This window comes from Pinus tabuliformis, chromosome 4_2 (genome assembly GCF_031772625.1).
Source record: "Pinus tabuliformis cultivar Carrire ecotype Pingquan chromosome 4_2, CPIR1, whole genome shotgun sequence".
NCBI classification, from domain to species: Eukaryota; Viridiplantae; Streptophyta; class Pinopsida; order Pinales; family Pinaceae; genus Pinus; species Pinus tabuliformis.
The window spans coordinates 1,099,040,497-1,099,059,861 of NC_142304.1; the positions used below are offsets into that span (position 1 = coordinate 1,099,040,497).

At 43.2% G+C, this 19,365-nt stretch overlaps 1 protein-coding gene across 1 annotated transcript in view; it reads left to right on the forward strand.

Annotated features, from left to right (window-relative positions):
- Positions 1 to 19,365, forward strand: part of LOC149173498 (pachytene checkpoint protein 2 homolog) — a 404,891-nt gene that overhangs the window by 179,015 nt on the left and 206,511 nt on the right. Inside the window, exon 9 of the mRNA XM_089424627.1 lies at positions 8,844 to 8,913. Within this exon, the coding sequence (XP_089280753.1) occupies positions 8,844 to 8,913 (70 nt within the window). The remainder of the gene's footprint in view (positions 1 to 8,843; positions 8,914 to 19,365) is intronic.

The following is a 19,365-nucleotide window of genomic DNA, read 5'->3' on the forward strand; positions in this document are numbered from 1 at the left end:
CCATACTCGTCCTGACCTTTCCTTTGTTGTTGGCCTTGTTGCTCGGTTCATGCAAAACCCCCGTGAAAGTCATTGGAAAGCAGCTAAAAGAATACTTCGTTATGTTCGAGGTACAGTTCAGTTTGGGATTCATTACAGTGCCGAAGCAGCTCCTCTATTGGTTGGTTTCACTGATTCCGATTGGGCTGGTGACCCTGATGATCGGAAGTCCACTGCCGGTTATGTGTTCACTCTTGGTTCAGCACCTATTACATGGGCTTGTAAGAAACAAGCTGCCATTTCTCTTTCATCAGCAGAAGCAGAGTATCGTGGTGCCGTAGAAGCTAGTAAGGAAGCCTTGTGGCTTCGTCAGATCCTGTCAGAGTTTGGCTTTGAGCAGCAGCATCCGACTACACTTTGGTGTGATAATCAAAGTGCCATTCAGCTATCAAAGATCCAGTCCAACATCAGCGCAGCAAACACATTGAACTGCACATGCACTTCATTAGAAAGCTCATTCACGACCATGTTCTTGAAGTGCAATATTGTTCAACAGATGATCAAGTTGCAGACATCTTCACAAAGGCTCTCACAGAGGCGAAGTTCACTAAACTTCGATTTATGGTTGGAGTTCAGGAAGTTGTCACTAAGGGGGGATAGGCTCTAGTGCCTCCTTCCTTCTCCTATTGTGTCATATTTGTAAATCCTTCAATCCTATCCCAAGTTGTTCTTAAGGGGGGATGTTAGGATATTCTAACACATAGGAAATAGTTAAGTACAACTTGGTCTAGTGTAGAGTTAGGTACAAAGTTAGGTAAAGTGTGTTTCTTTACCGTTGTACATTTTGTAACTTACAATCCGACGGTCACGATATGTAGTGATCCGACGGTTCATTCTCTCCTCGGTATTACCGACACTTGATCCGTGGCTTGACACCCGATTGGTCCATGAATTCTATTTAAAGCGCATGGAGGGTCATTTGTAGGGTAATCCGTGCATGAGAGAAACATATGTAAATTTTCATGCTTTTATTAATAAATTGCCTGAAGTGGCCGCGTTGGCTCAGGCCGTGGACTGTTTCCCTCTTTGAGGGTTTTAACCACGTCAAAATACTGGTGTATTGATCCGCGATCTGGTTGTGAGCGGTGTCTTTTTGGTGTTCTGTCTGAGGAACTTACCCTGTAAATTCCTACAGGGCTCCCCATAGATTGGACAACTAGTCTGACAATACCTCTTTTCAAGAGCGGTGAGGTCAATAATCCCTCCAATTATAGGACAATCATGATAAACCCTTTGTTTGAAAAGCTATCTGGAAGCATGCTAGAAAACAAAATTAGCAAATGGGTAGAAGAAAGAGATAAGCGTGCTAAAGGGCAAGTAGGTTTTAGACCTAAACATTCCACAGTTGATCATTGCATAACTTTAAGGCACATCATTGAAAAAGTTTGGGAGAAAAAGGAATAAGTCTTTTGTTGCTTTGATGATTTCAGAAAAACATTTGACTCGGTTCCTAGGGATAAGCTTTGGCACAGAATGGAGGAACTTGGGGTTCCTAAACATTTGAGAGCAACTATGCATAGGCTGTATGAAGAGGTGAAAGTGAAAATGAGAACTTCAGCAGGCATTTCTAAAAGTTTCAGAAGCGATATCGGGGTCAAGCAAGGTTGCCCATTGTCTCCTACCCTTTTTGGTTTATATATCGACAAGCTTGAGGGGTGGTTAAATTCGCAAGGGGGTGATGGTATCTATTTGGGCAAATTTGTTATAAGGCTTATTTTGTATGCAGATGACCTTATTCTGGTTGCTAAACCGGCTCTTGGTTTGCAAGAGCACTTACTATCCCTTGAGCATTTTTGTAGAAGTGTGGGGGTGCAACTCAATATTTGCAAAACGAAAGTAGTGATTTTCACTAAGAAAAGAAAGCATAACCAACATAAGTTCTACTTTGAAGGCAACATTCTGGAAGAAGTTGCGGATTACAAATATCTCGGAATTGACTTCAACAAAAATCTAAGCTGGAATGGTTGTAGAAAGAAAAGAAATTTGGGCTATTGGAAAGCATTTTATGCTTTTCAAAATAGGTGTAGAGAGGCAGAGTTACGGGACTGGAAAACCACTCAAACTCCTTTGGGCTTTTAGTGATTCCAGTGATTCTCTATGGTTGTGAACTATGGGCCAGCAGTACATCCGACATGCAGTGGAGACAAATTGAGAAAATTCAGAAGGGTTTGATTACAAACAAATTCGAGATTAAAAGTGCAGTTCCTTATGCTATCTTATTAAGTGAAATAGGGATTGCTCCTATTGAAGCAATTGCTATGGTGCGAGTCATAAGGTATTTAAAAAAAATTGAGCAAATGGAAGAGGGTAGATGGCCTAAAGTTGTCTTTAATGATAGATTATGCAAGAGAAAAAATACTTGGAAGCAACAAAATAAGAAATGGTTTAGTAAATGGGGTATTTGCTTGAACACGTGTCCCATAAACAACAAAGAGATAAAAGCTTCTCTTATGGAAAAGTTCCACAAGCATACTTGGGATAAGGAGCTAGGAAGAAAGAAAAAGTACTATATTGAAGTGCTTAATCCCACTCATAGTCATCAATCAAAAGCATACATAGAGGCCAATATCTCTTGGAGAGCCAAAATTCTTATTGCGCAGTTAAGGACTAATTCTCATCAACTTCGTTGTGAAACAGGGCACTGGAAAAGGCCAAAAGAAGTGTGGGAGGAAAGTGTATGCATTTTTTGTTCCTTCGAAAATGTGGAAACAGAAAAACATTTCAATTTAGAATGTGAGGCCTTTAAAGACAACATGGAAAATTATGCAGATATGCTGGTAGCTAGCTCTTGGGATAATCTATTTAGCGAGGGGTTTGTTGAGAAGCAGGGAGCATGTACTTTGAAGCTTCACAGAAAAAGGGCCGAATACATCAAGCAGATGAAGAAACAATCTGTCCCATAGGCTATCTTTAGCCTCGTGGACATTAAAATAATTTCTTTCTTTCTTTCTAATCCAATTTAATTTTTTTTATGGTGGAATAAACATTTAGTCCGAAGTGAAAAAGATGGCGAAATGTTAAGAGTATAGTTAATGAGAGTCCTTGAAATAATCCCAAATCGGTGTAGGTGTCTTCATTTTGCCGTAATCCACATGGCAGGTCGTCGATATAAGCTTATTTGCGATATTGAAATTAATAGAACACGGACAAATTTTATAAATTAGTATAATTTATATCTATTAATTTAATATATATTTAAAATAATATAATTTATATTTATAAAAGAACTATAAATTTATTAATATAATATTAATATTAATTATAAATATATAAACTATATTTGTTATATATTATAAAATAAAATAATTTATATTTATAATAGAACTATAAATTTATTAATATAATATTTAATATTAATTATAAATATATAAACTATAAATTATATTTAATATATATTGAAATATGTGTATGGACGAACTTAATGGTGAACCTTATTCGAACCTCATTGACAAATTCGAATTCGAATCGAACTTTATCGTTGTCGAATACGAACTCGAACCGGAACCATGTGACATTGGTGAGAGGTGAACGACATGTGCACATAGCAAAGGAATGTGGCATATCATCATCTCTGAGCAATGTTTAGGGATGTTGGTTGGCTGGCTGTCTAGGATAGGAGAAAAGTTGTCTCCTATAGGATTATCCATTTTGGTGGGTAACAAGGCCAATAAAAAGGAAATGTTAGGGTGAGTATGAATTAAATACAAAATGTTGCCAACTAACAGTTAGTATAAAGTGGCATCCAATTTGGGTGAGGCATATGTGGCAAAAAATTTAACTGTAGACAAGAATGGTGATGGGGTCGGTTTACAATCATCGAAGTGAAAGCAGTGAAGAGGGTGACATGCATACTTAGGTAATTAATCAATGTAGAAATATTTTACATGTATATCTCTTAGCTCTAGCATCAAAAAATGACCCTCCATGCTATTCAAGTATGTTGAAGTTTCTAAGTCTACTAGTTAGAAACCCTCCATGCACTTTACTGATTTATTCCTACCTAGTTGTTCCATTACTTAATAAGTTATTTACAATGTAAATACTGAAAATAAACACTAGTGCATGCTCAACATATTACAGATCATCAACTGAAGGAAACAGAAACAAGCACAGAAAATGACACCATTATTTTTGGACCAATGTCCCTGAAAAATCCCAATCTGGGAAAACCGGTGCAGCTATCTGAGGGTTTTCTTATTAAGCAATTTCAGAGTACAATCTGGGTGCCAAATCCAGCTTACCCAACAAAGAATTTCCTTGCCAGTAGTACCTCTCAGTCAGAGACAAATGTCTTGACTGAAACCCCGGATAAACCTTCCAGCAGCTTCTCAGCTCCAATCTACCCCCGAAACCCCAGCGTCTGCCTTTTTGGACGGCCCCAGCCTCTCTCTGTCTAGCGCTGGCCCTGGTTCACCCTGAATGGGCCCGCGTCAGCCTCAGGAGGCCCTGCGTAAGCCCGCTGGCCCTCTGCGTCAGCAATGCTGGCCTCTCTGAAAAACTGCGTAGCTCCTGGCTGCCTCTGCATGGACCTGGCTGCTACTGCATCACTCTCTTTGGCTCTTGTGCTAATCTTCGGGCACTATCTCTGCCTCTCTGTCTCTCTGTACTCAATGCCCCTCAGCTGCAACTCCGATCACTGATTCTATCTCTCTTAGCAATCCCCGCTCTAGAGAATAGAATGACTGATCATCTGGTGTGCTTTCCAAGTGACCCTCAAGCCCCCTCTTATACTTTTCTCGTTGACATATCAACAACCGAGATTAAGTCCCTAATCAACGGTTAAGATTAGATTTGGCTTGATCCATGTCTTTTGGACTATTCTAACACAATTTTATATTAATCCACATTAATATTTTAATTTCCCTAAGTTTAGACATAGGGACTCCATTAAAAATATTAATTATTTTAATCTCTCCTAAACTGTTTAGAATCTGCTCAAACCCTTTCTGTGTATTGGATATCTCATGTGCCCCAATCTCTCCACCAAATTTCGTGGCTAGAGCCCATCTAATGCTAACATAAATCAACATTTCCTCTTAGCGAGGACTGTGCTCTAGTAATACTCCTCACTGAGCATTACTCTGATCATTCGGCATCGGTCCCTGTGTTGACGTTAGGCCCACTTCCCACCATCCTCTGCACTGCTGCATCCTGTACTGCTACCCATGGCCTTGAAACTGCCACTGCTGCATTTGTACCGCAACTCCTCTGCATCCGTGCTGCTGCTGGTCCTTTCTCCCAACATTGCATCCGCACGACAACTCAGTTACTGAGAAGTAAGTAACTGATCTCCCAAATCTGACCTCTCTGTTGGGCTAGAGACTCGTGATGTTGAAGCTCCCTCTGTCGCTGACAAGTGCTCCCTTTCTGACCTCTGCGCTGCTGCAACAACTCCCTGCATCTCGCACTGTTGCACACCTCTCTGTGCCATCCTGCACTAGTGCAACACTCTCGTGCCTCTTGCACTGTTGCAGCCTGCTAGCCTTGTGTTGTCTCGAGACTCCTGCATTGTAGCTCTCTCTATTGCTTTTTCCGCATCCGTCTCTACCCACATCAGCCAGTCCTGCTACTCCTCTTTGGGGCTCTTGTAGCAAGGTCTAATCCAAGAGGCTGGGTACCTCGAGGATCCTGCCCCTCATCGCCAGTAGTCCACGTGACTACATCTCGATATCTCCCCACTTCCGCTGAAGTGGTGCGTGTGCGCTCATGGCATAGTCATTATCTGTCTTCATTGCTGGCGCTGCCTTAGTCTTGGAAGATTCTCCCTTACTCTGCTTCCTTGGACATTGGGTCGCATAATGACCCAACTCCCCACAGTGGAAGCACTTGATCTTGGAGAGATCCTTCTTCTTCCGCTTTTCTTGCTTTCCCTCAGATGTTAGGGCAACATCTTCCTCCTCTTCCTTTTTGACTATGATCCCCTTACTGCTGCTTCCTGCCTTTGACTGCCTTTTGATATCTTCTTGGCGAAGAGCCGCCCACATCTCATCCCAATGTGGAAGTGTCCCTCTACCTAGTATACTCTGGACAAATACCTCCCAGTCTTCTGAGACTGCATTCAGGGCTGTCCTCACCATCAATTCCTGATCCGGCGTGGCTTTTATGGCAGTCAACTGATCTCGGATCTCATTCAGTCCTCCGAGGAAGGTGTCAATCAGTTCTCCCTTCTTCATCTGATATGACCTCAACTGATTTTCTAGTAACATTCTTCTCTGCACAGAAGTATCATGGTACAATTTCTTTAGTGCCTCCCACATCTCATTTGTTGTTTCCTTCTTGGCAATGTGTGGTACTACATGGTCCTTGACCCCATCAAGGATGATGCTCTTGGCCCTCGCCATTACCTCCTCGTACTTGTCGTTCTTAGCTAGGTCGATTGGGATAGCTATCGTCTTCAAGGCAAAGTGCTTGACACGATTTTTGTCAAGTACGGATAAGATTATGGCCCTTCCAGACTGCGAAGTTTGACGCTCCGTCCAGTGTGTCCTGGTCTCTTACTTCGTGTAGTGCCATGATGCTCTTCTACTTCCCTCCTGGATGTTCTCGATGTGACTCCCTCTGAGTCTCGATTTCCCTCTTGGAAATCCTTGTGCTGATGTCGAGATGCCCCCTACTCTGATCGTCTGTGCAACTACACCACTGATTCGGATTTCTCGGCTAGAAACCCTCGGTAGCACCTCCCTCCTCTTGTCCTTGGCCTGTCAGGTACTTTTCTGACTACAGTACCTCACCAACTCCACTCTGCAACTTTCACACAACCTCCTAAACCCTAGCAACCTGAAGGTGAGAGCTCCTAGGCTTTGCGCAATCCCGACACCAGCAACTCGACCTCCTCGCCAACTGCATCAACCCTCCTAGCTTCTGCATGAGTCTCCCTTTTCCTCCCTTAGCCTCTGCGCTGCCTCTTCTTGGCTCACCCTTGATGACGTAGGCATTGCATCACCCTTCCCTTGTTGCTGCTCTGCTAGAAACAACTTCTGTCACTCGGGACAACTGTTTTCTACTGCTATTGCTCCGCTCGGCTGATGTCCTCAGTTCTCCTGTGATCTGCAACCACGCTCTGATACCATGTTGAAGTTTCTAAGTCTACCAGTTAGAAACCCTCCATGCACTTTACTGATTTATTCCTACCTACTTGTTTCGTTACTTAACAAGTTATTTACAATGTAAATACTGAAAATAAACATTAGTGCATGCTCAACATATTACAGATCATCAACTGAAGGAAACAGAAACAAGCACACAAAATGACACCGTTATTTTTGGACCAATGTCCACGGAAAAACCCAATGCAGGAAAGTCGGTGCAGCTATCTGAGGGTTTTCTTATTAAGCAATTTCAGAGTACAATCTGGGTGCCAAATCCGGCTTACCCAACAAAGAATTTCCTTGGCAGTAGTACCTCTCAGTCTGAGACAAATGTCCCGGTTGAAAGCCCAGATAAACCTTTCGACAACTCAGCTCCAATTTGCCCCCGGAACCCCAACGTCCGCCTTTCTGCACTGCGTCAGCCTATCTTTGCCTAGCGTTGGCCCCGCGTCACGCTGAATGGGCCTACATCAACCTCAGGAGGCCCCGCGTCAGCCTCAGGATGCCCTGTGTTAGCCTTCTGGTCCTCTACGTCAACAACATTGACCTCTCTGAAGCATTGCGCAACTCCTGGTTACCTCTGTGTGGCCCTGTGTGAGCCCTGGCTGCTACTGCGTCACTCTCTCTGGTTCCTGCGTTGATCTCTCGACACTATCTTTGCCTCTCTGTCTCTTTGTACTCAATGCCCTTCAGCTGCAACTCCGAGTGTTGATTCTATCTCTCTTAGCAAACCCCGCTCTAGAGAATAGAATGACTGATCATCTGGTGTGCTCTCCAAGTGACCCTCAAGCCCCCTCTTATACTTTTCTCGTTGACATATCAATGGCCGAGATTAAGTCCCTAATCAACGGCTAAGATTAGGTCTGGCTTGATTCATGCCTTTTGGACCATTCTAACACAATTTTATATTAATCCGCATTAATATTTTAATTTCCCTAAGTTTAGACATAGGGACTCCATTAAAAATATTAATTATTTTAATATCTCATGAACTGTTTAGAATCTGCCCAAACCCTTTCTTGGTATTGGAGATCTCATGTACCCCAACCTTTCCACCAAATTTCATGGCTAGAGCACATCCAATGCTACCACAAATCAACAAAGTAGAGATCGTGGGCCAATGGAGGATTAAGCCACAGCTAAAGTGTCATTAATGTCGGGGAGATGTTGAACCATCAGATCACTCATGTATAGGACGTGATTGTGACTGTTGGATTAATAAAGTACAAAAACACACTTTATCCTAAATCCACATTAGATCAAGATGAATGTAAACTAGCTCCCAGTGCTGAAATATCCTAACATGTATGGCATATAACATAATTGCCAGTTATATTTCTGGGAGCACATGATGCTAAGAACACACTGATGCACACATGAAATTGAGAAATGGAGAGGTCTATATCATGGCATTGGCATTGTTTTCCCAGCTATTCCATCTTTCTGTTTAATATACTGTAAATTCTCACAAGTGCCTTTCTTTGTACTGTAAAGTGACCAAGTGCTCTCTTGAATTGCATTCAATGAGTTTTAGAGATAGTTGGGTTTGCCATTTTTTATCCAACAGTTTTTTTGTAGATTGTTGAATGTCGTGATGTCCTTGCCTGGAATTGTCTGTTTGTCTGTCTTTGTTTAACATAATTTCTGCCATTTCTCTGCATTTCATCGGGCATCCCGTTGAAAATACTCATTGACCATTTCATATCTGAGTAACAGGTGACAAAGCTTTTCCAGAAAATTCACGAAATGGCGGAAGAAGAGAATAATTTGGTTTTTATTTTGATTGGTAAGTCTACTAGAAGTTGTTCTTTAGTAACGTTATATGTCTGTTTCCTTCCAGCATATAGATTTGTAAGTTTTACTTTCGTGTTTTTTTTTGTAAATCACTTATTTCATCGGATATTGTAATGTTGGGGCTCCAAGGCTAATAGTTATTCAATTTTAATGGTCTGTTCCTCTGCTTAGAAACTTATTCCATTGTGTAAAATATTGATTTGAACACTAGATGCTATGCTGGGTTGAGATGTCTTTTCGAGGACTTGCTGTTATCATTCACTTCCTTTCAGTATGTTACAATTCCATTCTTGTAGCCCAATGAGATCTTTGTGTAACAACCTCAAAGGCATCAGTTGCACAACGGACGAGTCATTTTCACAAAATTCAGAAATAAAACATAACCGTAATAGACTCTACATGGCAAGTTGTCATTTATTTTGTAAGATAATTCATATATTCACATAAATATATTTACATTGGTAAACCTTATATTCTCATAGATATAATTACATCAGTGAAAAAAGGGGAAAACATATTGTTGAAAGGTTTATAGATGGTATTTACATCCTCTTTCACAAATCAACAATAACATAAATACAATCTGAATAGACAGGAAGATATAACAATTTGGCATCATTGGTAAACTTCAGATTAACATATTTACATCAGTGAAAAAGGGGAAAACATATTGTGGAAGGGTATTTAAAATGATATTTACATCCTCTTCCTTAAAGCAACAATAACAGAAATAAAATTTGAATACTCAGGAGGATCTAACAATTTGGCATCCTTGATCAACAAAATCCCTTTGCGAACTGCAGCATATGCACCACTTCTCTCTGTTGATTTTTGGTAGCATGGGATGTGCTTTAGCCATGAAAATTGGTGGAGAGACTAAGGCACAGGAGATCTCCAAGACCCATAAGTCGTTTGGAGAAATTCCACCTAGACGAAGAGATATTAAAATAATTAATATTTTTAATGAGACCCTAAGTTTAAACTTAGGAAAATTAAAATATTAATGTGTATTAATATAATATGGGTAAGAAAGTTCTAAATAACGAGGATCAAGCCATATCTAATCTTAGCCGTTGATTAGATACGTAATCTCGGTCTTTGAATCATCAACAGGAAAAGTGTAAGAGGAGGCTTGAGGGTCAGTTGGAGACACACCGAGTTGATCGGTCAATTCGATTTTCTGGGGTAGGGTCAGTGTTTTTAAAACCGGAACCGGTGACCGGACCGGTCCACCTAATGAACCGGTTTACCGACCGGAACCGGTCTAACCGGGACTAGTTTGGTCTAAACGAACCGGTTTTAAAAAAATACATTAAATAATTAATTTTTAATGAAACAAAACTATTTTTAAGATGTAAAACCATGATTCCAAGCCAATAGAGACAAAATATGCAAAGTTTGCTCATTTATATAGCATGTAAAGGTGAATATATCAAAATGGCACCGAGTGCAATACATATCATCGACAAAATAGCAAAATACATAAGAAATGAGGCTCTAAATGGCCTATAAAGTCCAAAAACAATGCTGCAAGCTATGAGGCCATTGGCCTACTACAAGTCTACAGTGTACACACTACACATGATCAATCATCAAGTCCATCACCACTACTAGACACAGGATCATCATTAGGAGCTACATAGACATCATTTGGTTCAGAGTCTGAGGATGCCTCAGCCTGATCTGCAACATCAGTATCAACACAAATACGCAAATTCATAAGGATACATCCAACATAGATAGCAATCGGTGGGCTAAACTAGGTTCATTTAGCAATGCAACCTAGTAAAAGAATGTGTCAAAGCCCTTGTATTTCGATCCCCATGTGGAACATCAAAAGGAAGATATTAGAAGCGACACATCCCTCACTCAATATTACCATTTATGAAAAATGACTATTTGTTACCAAAATTATCTTTCCTAAAAGACATACATGCACTTATTTCCTCCAAAAGTTATCAATTAATAGATTTAAAATCAATGTGTTCATAATATGGCATGGTATAAAGTTATAAACTTGAATCAAACCATACAGAAAACACAAATTCTAATGGATTAGTTTGCCAACGCTATTAGCTTAAATTGCACCTTTAGAGTCCAATGACAAACTAAGAAGTCAAAGCAAATGAATTTGTCGTGATTAATAAACAAGTTGTAACATAGCCTTTCAATGCAAAGCTTTATCCTAAAATTGCAAGTATATCAAAGTATCTTTATATCCAAAGATGGAAACTATAGAGAGAATTACAAATTACAAGCAACACTTAAATGACTTATTCCACTTAACGACAAGCTCCACTATCTTGTTAACAAAACTATATGACAAAACTCAAATTTACAACACATGATGAGCACTTAATTGACAATCCTCTTACCTCAAACCTAGTGGTGCTCATTGACAATCCTCTTACCTCAAACCTATTGGTGCTCATTGACAATACTCTTACCTCACCAAGTACTTAACCTATTGGTGCTCATTGACAATCCTGTTAGCTTACCAAACATTTAACCTATTGGTGTTGATGGACAATCCTCCTACCTCATCGACAATCATCTTACCTCACCAACAATCATCTTACCTCACCAACAAGTTAGACAACATTGATGAATATATTTCAGAGTTGAGGCCTTGTTGGAAACAATCATAATGATGCAAGAGACAAAATGAGATTTGATCAAGTAGCCACACATTCAAATGGAATCAAACCTAAGGTTCTATGTATAAACCTATTGGGACTCATTGACATCCTATTGGTGCTCATTGACAATCCTCCTACCTCGTCGACAATCTTCTTACCACACCAAGAAGATGGACAATGTTGATGAATACATTTCAAAGTTAAGGCCTTGTTGGGAACAAGCATAATGATGCAAGAAACAAAATGAGATTGATCAAGTGGCCACACATTCAAATAAAATCAAACCTAAGGTTCTATGTTTAAACCTATTGGTGCTCATTGACAATCCTCCTACCTCATCGATAATCGTCTTACCTCACCAACAAGTTGGGCAGCATTGATGAATATATTTCAGAGTTAAGACCTTCTTGGGAACAAGCATAATGATGCAAGAAACAAAATAAGATTTGCTCAAGTAGCCACACATTCAAATGGAAACAAACCTAAGGTTTTATGTTTATAGATAAGAGTCAATTATGTAACACAATAGACAAAAACATGTCATGATGGTGGTGAAAACCCTAATCTGTATCAAGCTCAAATTGATGTAAATATTGCAAGTTGCACATATGGCAGATTAAGCTCAAGAAAAAATCAGCATTATTTTGGCAGTACTAGCACAAAACCAACGTTGAATCAATAATTATCGTTCCAAGCCCATGAGATATAGTCTAAACTGGAAGTAAATACTTAGTTGATAGTAAGATTCGGTGGGCATGCCATAAATCGGCCGGTTTAGGAAGGAACCGGCCGGTTTGATACAAACCGGCCGGTTCCGTCCTAAACCGGCCGGTTCCGTCCTAAACCGGCCGGTTCCGTCCTAAACTGGCCGGTTTTCACCGGTTAGGGCCAAAAATCGGGCAAATGAAGGGTCTGACCGGGTTTTTAGGCCGGTTCGGACCGGCCAGCTAGCTAACCGGCCGGTTTGACCGGTTACCGGTTTTTCTGAGCGGTTTTTAAAACTATGGGTAGGGTTTGCTGAGAAATCGAGTTAGTGATCTGTTGCAGCGAGGGGCAGTTCGACAGAAGGTCGAGAATACATATCAGAGAGGCAAAGAAAGTGCCGGAGAGAGAGCGCAGAGGTTTGGAAGGCTGACATAGTGGGAGCCAGGACTGACGCAGAGACTGAGGAGGCCAGCGCAGGTGATGCAAAGGGCCAAAAGGTTGACGCAGAGGGCTAAGAGGCTGATGCAGAGGCAACAGACGCTGCGCAGAGGCTGATGGAATTTCTAAGTTTAACCCATTAGAAATTCTTCTTGCACTATTTGGTTTATTTCACCTACTTGTTTAATTTCTTAACAAGTTATTTAACCATATAAATACTGAAAATAAACACAAATGTAGTCTCAACCATATACAGATCATCAACTGAAAGAATAAACAAACACACAAGTGACACCGTTATTTTTGGACAATTATCCACGGAAAAACCCAACTTGGGAAAACTGGTGCAGCAGTTCTGAGGGTTTTATTATTAAGCAACTTTTCTTGAGTACAACTAGGGTGCCAAACTGGCTCACCCAACAGAGAAGTCAATCTGGCAGTAATACCTCTCTTCGGAAGCAGATATTCGACAAGTCTGCTCCACGAAAAACCTTTCGGCTCTTCTCTGAGTCTTTGCGTCACTCAAATCCCCCTGCGTTAGCCTTTTGCTGCTTTGTGTTGGCTCTTTGGCCCTCTGTGTCACCCACGCAGGGCCTTCTAGCCTCTGCGCAGTCACTCTAGCCCTTTGCAAGGCTCCTGCTGGCTCTGCGTAGCCTTCTCTGCCTCAACGCTGATCCCTCGGTACTATCTCTGTCTCTCTGCTATGCACTCACTGCCCCTCGCTACAACTCTGATCACTTGTTTGAATTTTCTTAGCAAACCCTCCTCCAGAAAATCGAATTAACTGATCAATCTTGGTGTATCTCCAACTAACCCTAAAGCCTTTTCTTATACTTTTTCTGTTGAGTCTTCAACGACCGAGATTAAATCTCTAATCAACGACTAAGATTCAATTTGGCTTGATCCATGTCATTTAGAACATTTACACCCAGTTTTATATTAATACCCATTAATATTTTAATTTTCCGAAGTTTAGACTTAGGAAGTCCATTAAAAATATTAATTATTTTAATATCTTTCTAACCGGGTGGAATTTCCCCAAACCATTTCTGGGTCTTGGAGATCTCATGTGCTTTAGCCTCTCAACCAATTTTCATGGCTAGAGGACATCCGATGCTACCCCAAATCAACACTCCCTCTTAGCGAGGAATGTGCTCTAGTAACGCTTCATCACTGAACATCACCCTGATCATCTGGCACCGCTACCTGTGCTGATGCTTGGCCTGCTGCCCAACATCCTCTGGACTACTGCCTCTTGTACTGCTGCCCATGGCTCTGCCACTGCCACTGCTACATTTGTACTGCATCTCCCTCTGCATCCGCGTTGCTGCTGGTCCTTCCCCCCAACACTGCATCTGCACTGCAACTCTCTCATCATGTTGCATCGTGCTGCCCATAGCACTACCACTGCTAATTGTTGCACTACAACTCAGTTATTGAGAAGTAAGTAAATGATCTACCCAACCACTGAAATCCTTGTCAGGCTAGAAACCCTCCTGATGTTGATGCTCCCTCTGCTGCCTCTGCGTTGCTGCAACAACTCTGTGCCTCTCGCACTGCTGCAAACACCTCTATGCCTTCCCGTACTGTTGCAACCTCCTCTGTGCCTCTCGCACTACTGCAACCTCCTCTGTGCCTCTCGCACTACTGCAACCCTCTCTGCATTGCTACAAATCCTTGCACTCTAGCACTGTTCTGCTGCTCCATCCGCATCTTGCTTCTATTGACATCTGTCATCCTACTACTGTCACTCGGGGCTCCTGTAGCTGGATATGATTCTAGAGTTTGGGTACCTCAAGGATCTTGCCCCTCATCTCTTGTAGTCCTCTTCACTACAGCTCGATGTCACCCCACCTTTTCTCTCGAGGTGTGCGATATTCCTAATTAGCCCCAGCTAATTGGAATATTCGATTTTGCCAAATTTTGCTTTCTATAGTTATTTTGTAAATAAAAAAAATGTGAGAAAGGGGGACATAACTCACTTTCAGAATAAAAGTCACTTCTTAGTAGCACAATGTTGTGACTTAAAGGGAGAGCCAAGGGGGCCAAAAGGGGGGTGTAGAAATGGAGCCCACACAGACACATGGAGTGACTGCGTAGGAGGGGAGGAACACGTGGCAAAAGGGGAATCACGCAGGAGAAGGTGAGCATTGGGATTGAGAGAGGCAGAAGCTATAAAAGAGAGAGGAGCCCCCTCATTTTGATCATTCGGTTATGTGCATTTGTGATAGTCATTTTGGCTTAGAGCACGCTGGCTGTTTAGCTAGTCTGCAGCACTGTTTAGTGCATTGAGTGTCTCTGTTTGGAGATCTCACCCTTAGCCCCGGGGGACTTCGAGTGCCTACTCGGGCAAGGTATTTTTGTTGGCATTTCAGCAACAGTATCTTCAACATTTTAGCAGTGGTTTTATCATTGTTCTGGAGAACCGCGCAACACTGGGAGAGGGATGCAGTTCTTTGTGGGAGCAGTCTGGATTGAGGGTTTGTGGAGAATTTGAGCCGAGGGATTGAGCAAGAGATCAGCTCTTGCATATTGGAGGAGTTTGGCAGAGTTCTGGGCTGAGTTTCGGAGGGTTCTATTCAATGGTAGCGTAGAGCAATGACGAATTGCGCAGAACCCCAAGGGGGTGATTTTCGGGGGTCGGCCATTCCAGGAAAGCTTTCTGGGTTTTTCTGGGTTTCTTGAGTAGAGTTCGATTCCAGAGTTTCAACTTTTTCTAAAGGGGGGAGCAGTCCCAAACCCTCGTTTGATTTCTAGCAGCAGCAACACATCATCATTTTTCCCAGCAGCTTGGATGCAGATCAGAGAGGGGCAATTCTCTCTGCATTTCTTGTGTATCTGTTTATGGTTTATTTGATATATATAGTATCATTGTTACTTGTATCTCTGTGAGCATTCTCGGCTATTATACCACTTGTGTGTTTCTATTATACTCTTAGACAGAGTCTGGAAAGGGCCAGGTAGCCTCCGGATCTCGTCCTCTTTTTAGAGGCGACATATCTGGTAAATGCCCTCCCAGTCCATCTCTGGTTGGAGTTTGCTTGTGTTTGGGGTATATTCCTGATATGGGATATTACAGTGGTATCAGAGCATAGATCTGGCTCAGCCTGTGGAGCTAGCAATCTATGACACCGGGGGAGAAACCCTATATCTGTTACAGAGGTCGGAGATACAGAGACGCTGGGCGTAGGTTGGAGAATACCTACGGAGAGGGAGACTGTGTTCCGGTGGTGGACGCAGAACAGGAGGAGCCTGTGGTGGATGCAGAACAGAGGGAGCTGGTGGTGGACGCAGAGCAGGAGGCTCCAATGGCAGATGATGACGGGAAGAGATTTGCGGATATGCTCCTCAAATCAGTGCAGGATCTGTCGAGGCATATTGAGGTGATGGGGCAGAGATTCACGACAGTAAAGGCCAGACAACGTGAGAGTCCATGGGTTTTCCAGGTTGGTGAGGGATCGGGTGCATCCCACCATTTGCCAGAGCAGCGTGATACTGCGCAGCAGGTGGCCTCACATGCCGCTACATGCTCTACCATGCCCACTTTCTTAGGAGCGGACACGGGGGCCGTAGCCCAACAGGAGGCAGAGCCTGGACACACGGGTGATTATTTTGCAGAGTACCAGGCCTATGGGCAGGAGTTCAGGGAAGCCCTATCATTTCGTGATTTTGTTCAGCTCCAGTGGGATAGTAGACCCCGCAACCATCATAAAGGGTACCGACATTATCATGATGGTGACACCCACCGTGCAGTGAGTAGATTCCACTTGCCTACGTTTGATGGCTCATCAAACAATTCGGCAAGGTCTTGGGTGGAGCAGCTGGACATTTATTTCCAGCTTAACCAGATGTCGGAGACCGAGGCCATAAAGGTGGTGACATTGCATTTGGATGGTGAGGCCTAGGATTGGTGGTTTCTTGGGATGGTTACACTAGGACACTCTATGGTGATGACATATGCTGAGTTCACCAGGAGATTGATGGAGCGATTTGATCGGAGGGATCCAGAGCAGCATTTTGTTGAGCTGACAAGGCTCAAACAGACAGGGAGCCCAGAGACCTACATTGCAGATTTCTTGAGGGTCTCAGTGATGGTGCCAGATCTATCCACGGCACGGAGGATCTATATGTATGTTGAGGGGTTAGTAGTGCCACTTTGGGGTCTAGCTAGATCTGCTAGACTGACCACCCTTCAGGATGCTATCAGCAGGACCCGGGACCTACAGGATGTCTTACCCAAGACCCGGACACCTTACCCCCAGAGACAGACTTTCCAATCTAAGGGGAAGGATGTGAGGATTCCACCTCCAAAGGGGAATTTAGGACGAGTGCAGATTGACATGAGGGAGCTGAAGAAGAAGTGGTTGTGCTTCACATGTCAGGAGCCATGGGCACCAGGACATAGATGTGTTGCTGGCAAGGCACATTTCATTGAGGTTTTCTTCGAGAGCAGTGGAGAAGAGGATGACGAGGATGGTGTGGAGGCAGGAGATAGCCATGATGGACAGGGACCTTTGCCACCTCCACCGCCAGCAGCAAGTAGTGTATCTTTTGCACCCACCGGAGGGGCCCTTGCCGCATTGCGAGGAGTTTTCAAGTATCTGATGCTACGCGTACGAGGGACGGTACGTGGCCAGCGAGTGTCAGTTTTGGTTGATAGTGGGGCGACCCACAACTTCATCGATGCACAGATGGTTGAACGGAGAGGCATACAGACAGAGAGCTTTGATGGGCTTTCAGTCTTGGTCCCAGGAGATCAGACCATGATGTGTGCTCGATATGTTCTAGAGCTTTCAGTGACGATGGGCACCTACACATTGACTGATCACTTTTTCGTGGTCGATATTCTAGACACCAACATAATACTGGGTGTTCAATGGCTCATCACTCTAGGGAAGGTCACGACGGATCGGAAGACTCTAGAGATGGAGTGGGATGATGAGAAGACAGGGAGGCATGAGAAGATACAGAACATCATACGTATCTGCCTCAGACTGTTTCGGCTTATCGGATGGAGGCAGTCTTTTGGAAGGGAGACATAGAGTGGGCAGTAGAGCTGCGTACATCGGAGCTAGGGACTACAGGGCAGACAATGCACCTGGAGATACAGTCCATCCTTGATCGGTATGCCATAGTATTTGGGGAGATTCTGCCGGGTCAACCACTGGATCGGGGGTTTGAGCACACTATTTAGCTTGAGCAGGGCATACAGGCAGTGATTACTACCCCCTATAGGCATCCCAAGGCCTATTGGGACGAGATAGAGTGGGCCATTCAAGAGTTGCTGGCTCTTGGGCACATCCGACCGAGCACGAGTCCTTTTGCTTCTTCTGTGGTGTTGGTGAAGAAGAAGGACAGTACATTGAGGATGTGCATTGACTACAGGGCCCTGAACAAGAGGACGCTGAAGAACAGGTACCCCATACCCAGGATCGATGAGTTGATGGATGAGTTGAGAGGAGCACGGTTCTTCTCAAAGATTGATTTGAGATCAGGGTACCATCAGATTCGCGTGAGGGAGCAGGACATTCCCAAGACCGCCTTAAGATGTCAATATGGGCACTTTGAATTTTTGGTGATGCCCTTCGGGCTAACCAACGCTCCAGCTACATTCCAGTCTTGCATGAATCACATCTTCTGTAGTCACTTGAGGAAGTTTGTGTTGGTGTTCTTTGATGATATACTCATTTACAGTAGGCCGTGGGAGGAGCATCTCCGGCATATTGAGACAGTATTACGCATCTTGGAGGAGCAGCAGTTCTATGCCAAGCTCTCCAAATGTGAGTTCGGGTTGACGGAGATGTTATACTTGGGACACATCATTGGAGTGGACGGAGTGAGGGTCCACGAGGAGAAGATTAAGGCCATCAGAGATTGGTCGAAGCCGAGAAACGTGACGGAACTTCAAGTTTTCATTGGCATTTGTACTTACTACCGGAAGTTCATCAAAGGTTTCTCACAGCTTGCTGCACCCCTGACAGATTTGACGAGAAAGGGGGCATTCAGTTGGTCGGACACAACACAGTGAGCCTTTGACAGGCTCAAGGAGGTTACGAGCAGCTGCCCAGTGCTTGCATTGCCAGATTTTACGCAGCCATTTGTTTGGGAGTGTGATGCGTCGGGAGAGGGGATCGGCGTAGTATTGATGCAGGGAGGTCACTCTATAGCCTTCGAGAGCCGGAAGCTCCTTCCGCACGAGAGGTTGTATTCTATATACGACAAGGAGACGCTGGCCATCATGCATGCATTGGCTAAGTACCAACAGTATTTGGTGGGGAACAGGTTCAGGGTGAGGACTAATCACAACAGCCTCAAGTTCCTTTTGGAGCAGAAGCAGTTGCAGGAGAGGCAGCAGAAGTGGATCAGTAAGATCTAAGCATATGACTTTGACATTGAGTATGTCAAGGGTAAGAACAACGTGGTAGTAGATGCCCTTTCACGTAGTCTAGCCACATTGTCTCTTATGAGCTTGGATACAGACTGGAGGGCTCAACTCTTAGTAGAGTACTCCAAGGACAGGTTTGCATGTGAGATTCTAGACGGGCAGGTGGCAGATGATAGGTTCAGGGTGATCGATGAGATCATCTATTAGGGATCAGATCTTCTTGACTGAGGGGTCTCAACTCAAGAAGAAGATACTCCAGGCATCACATGATTCACCA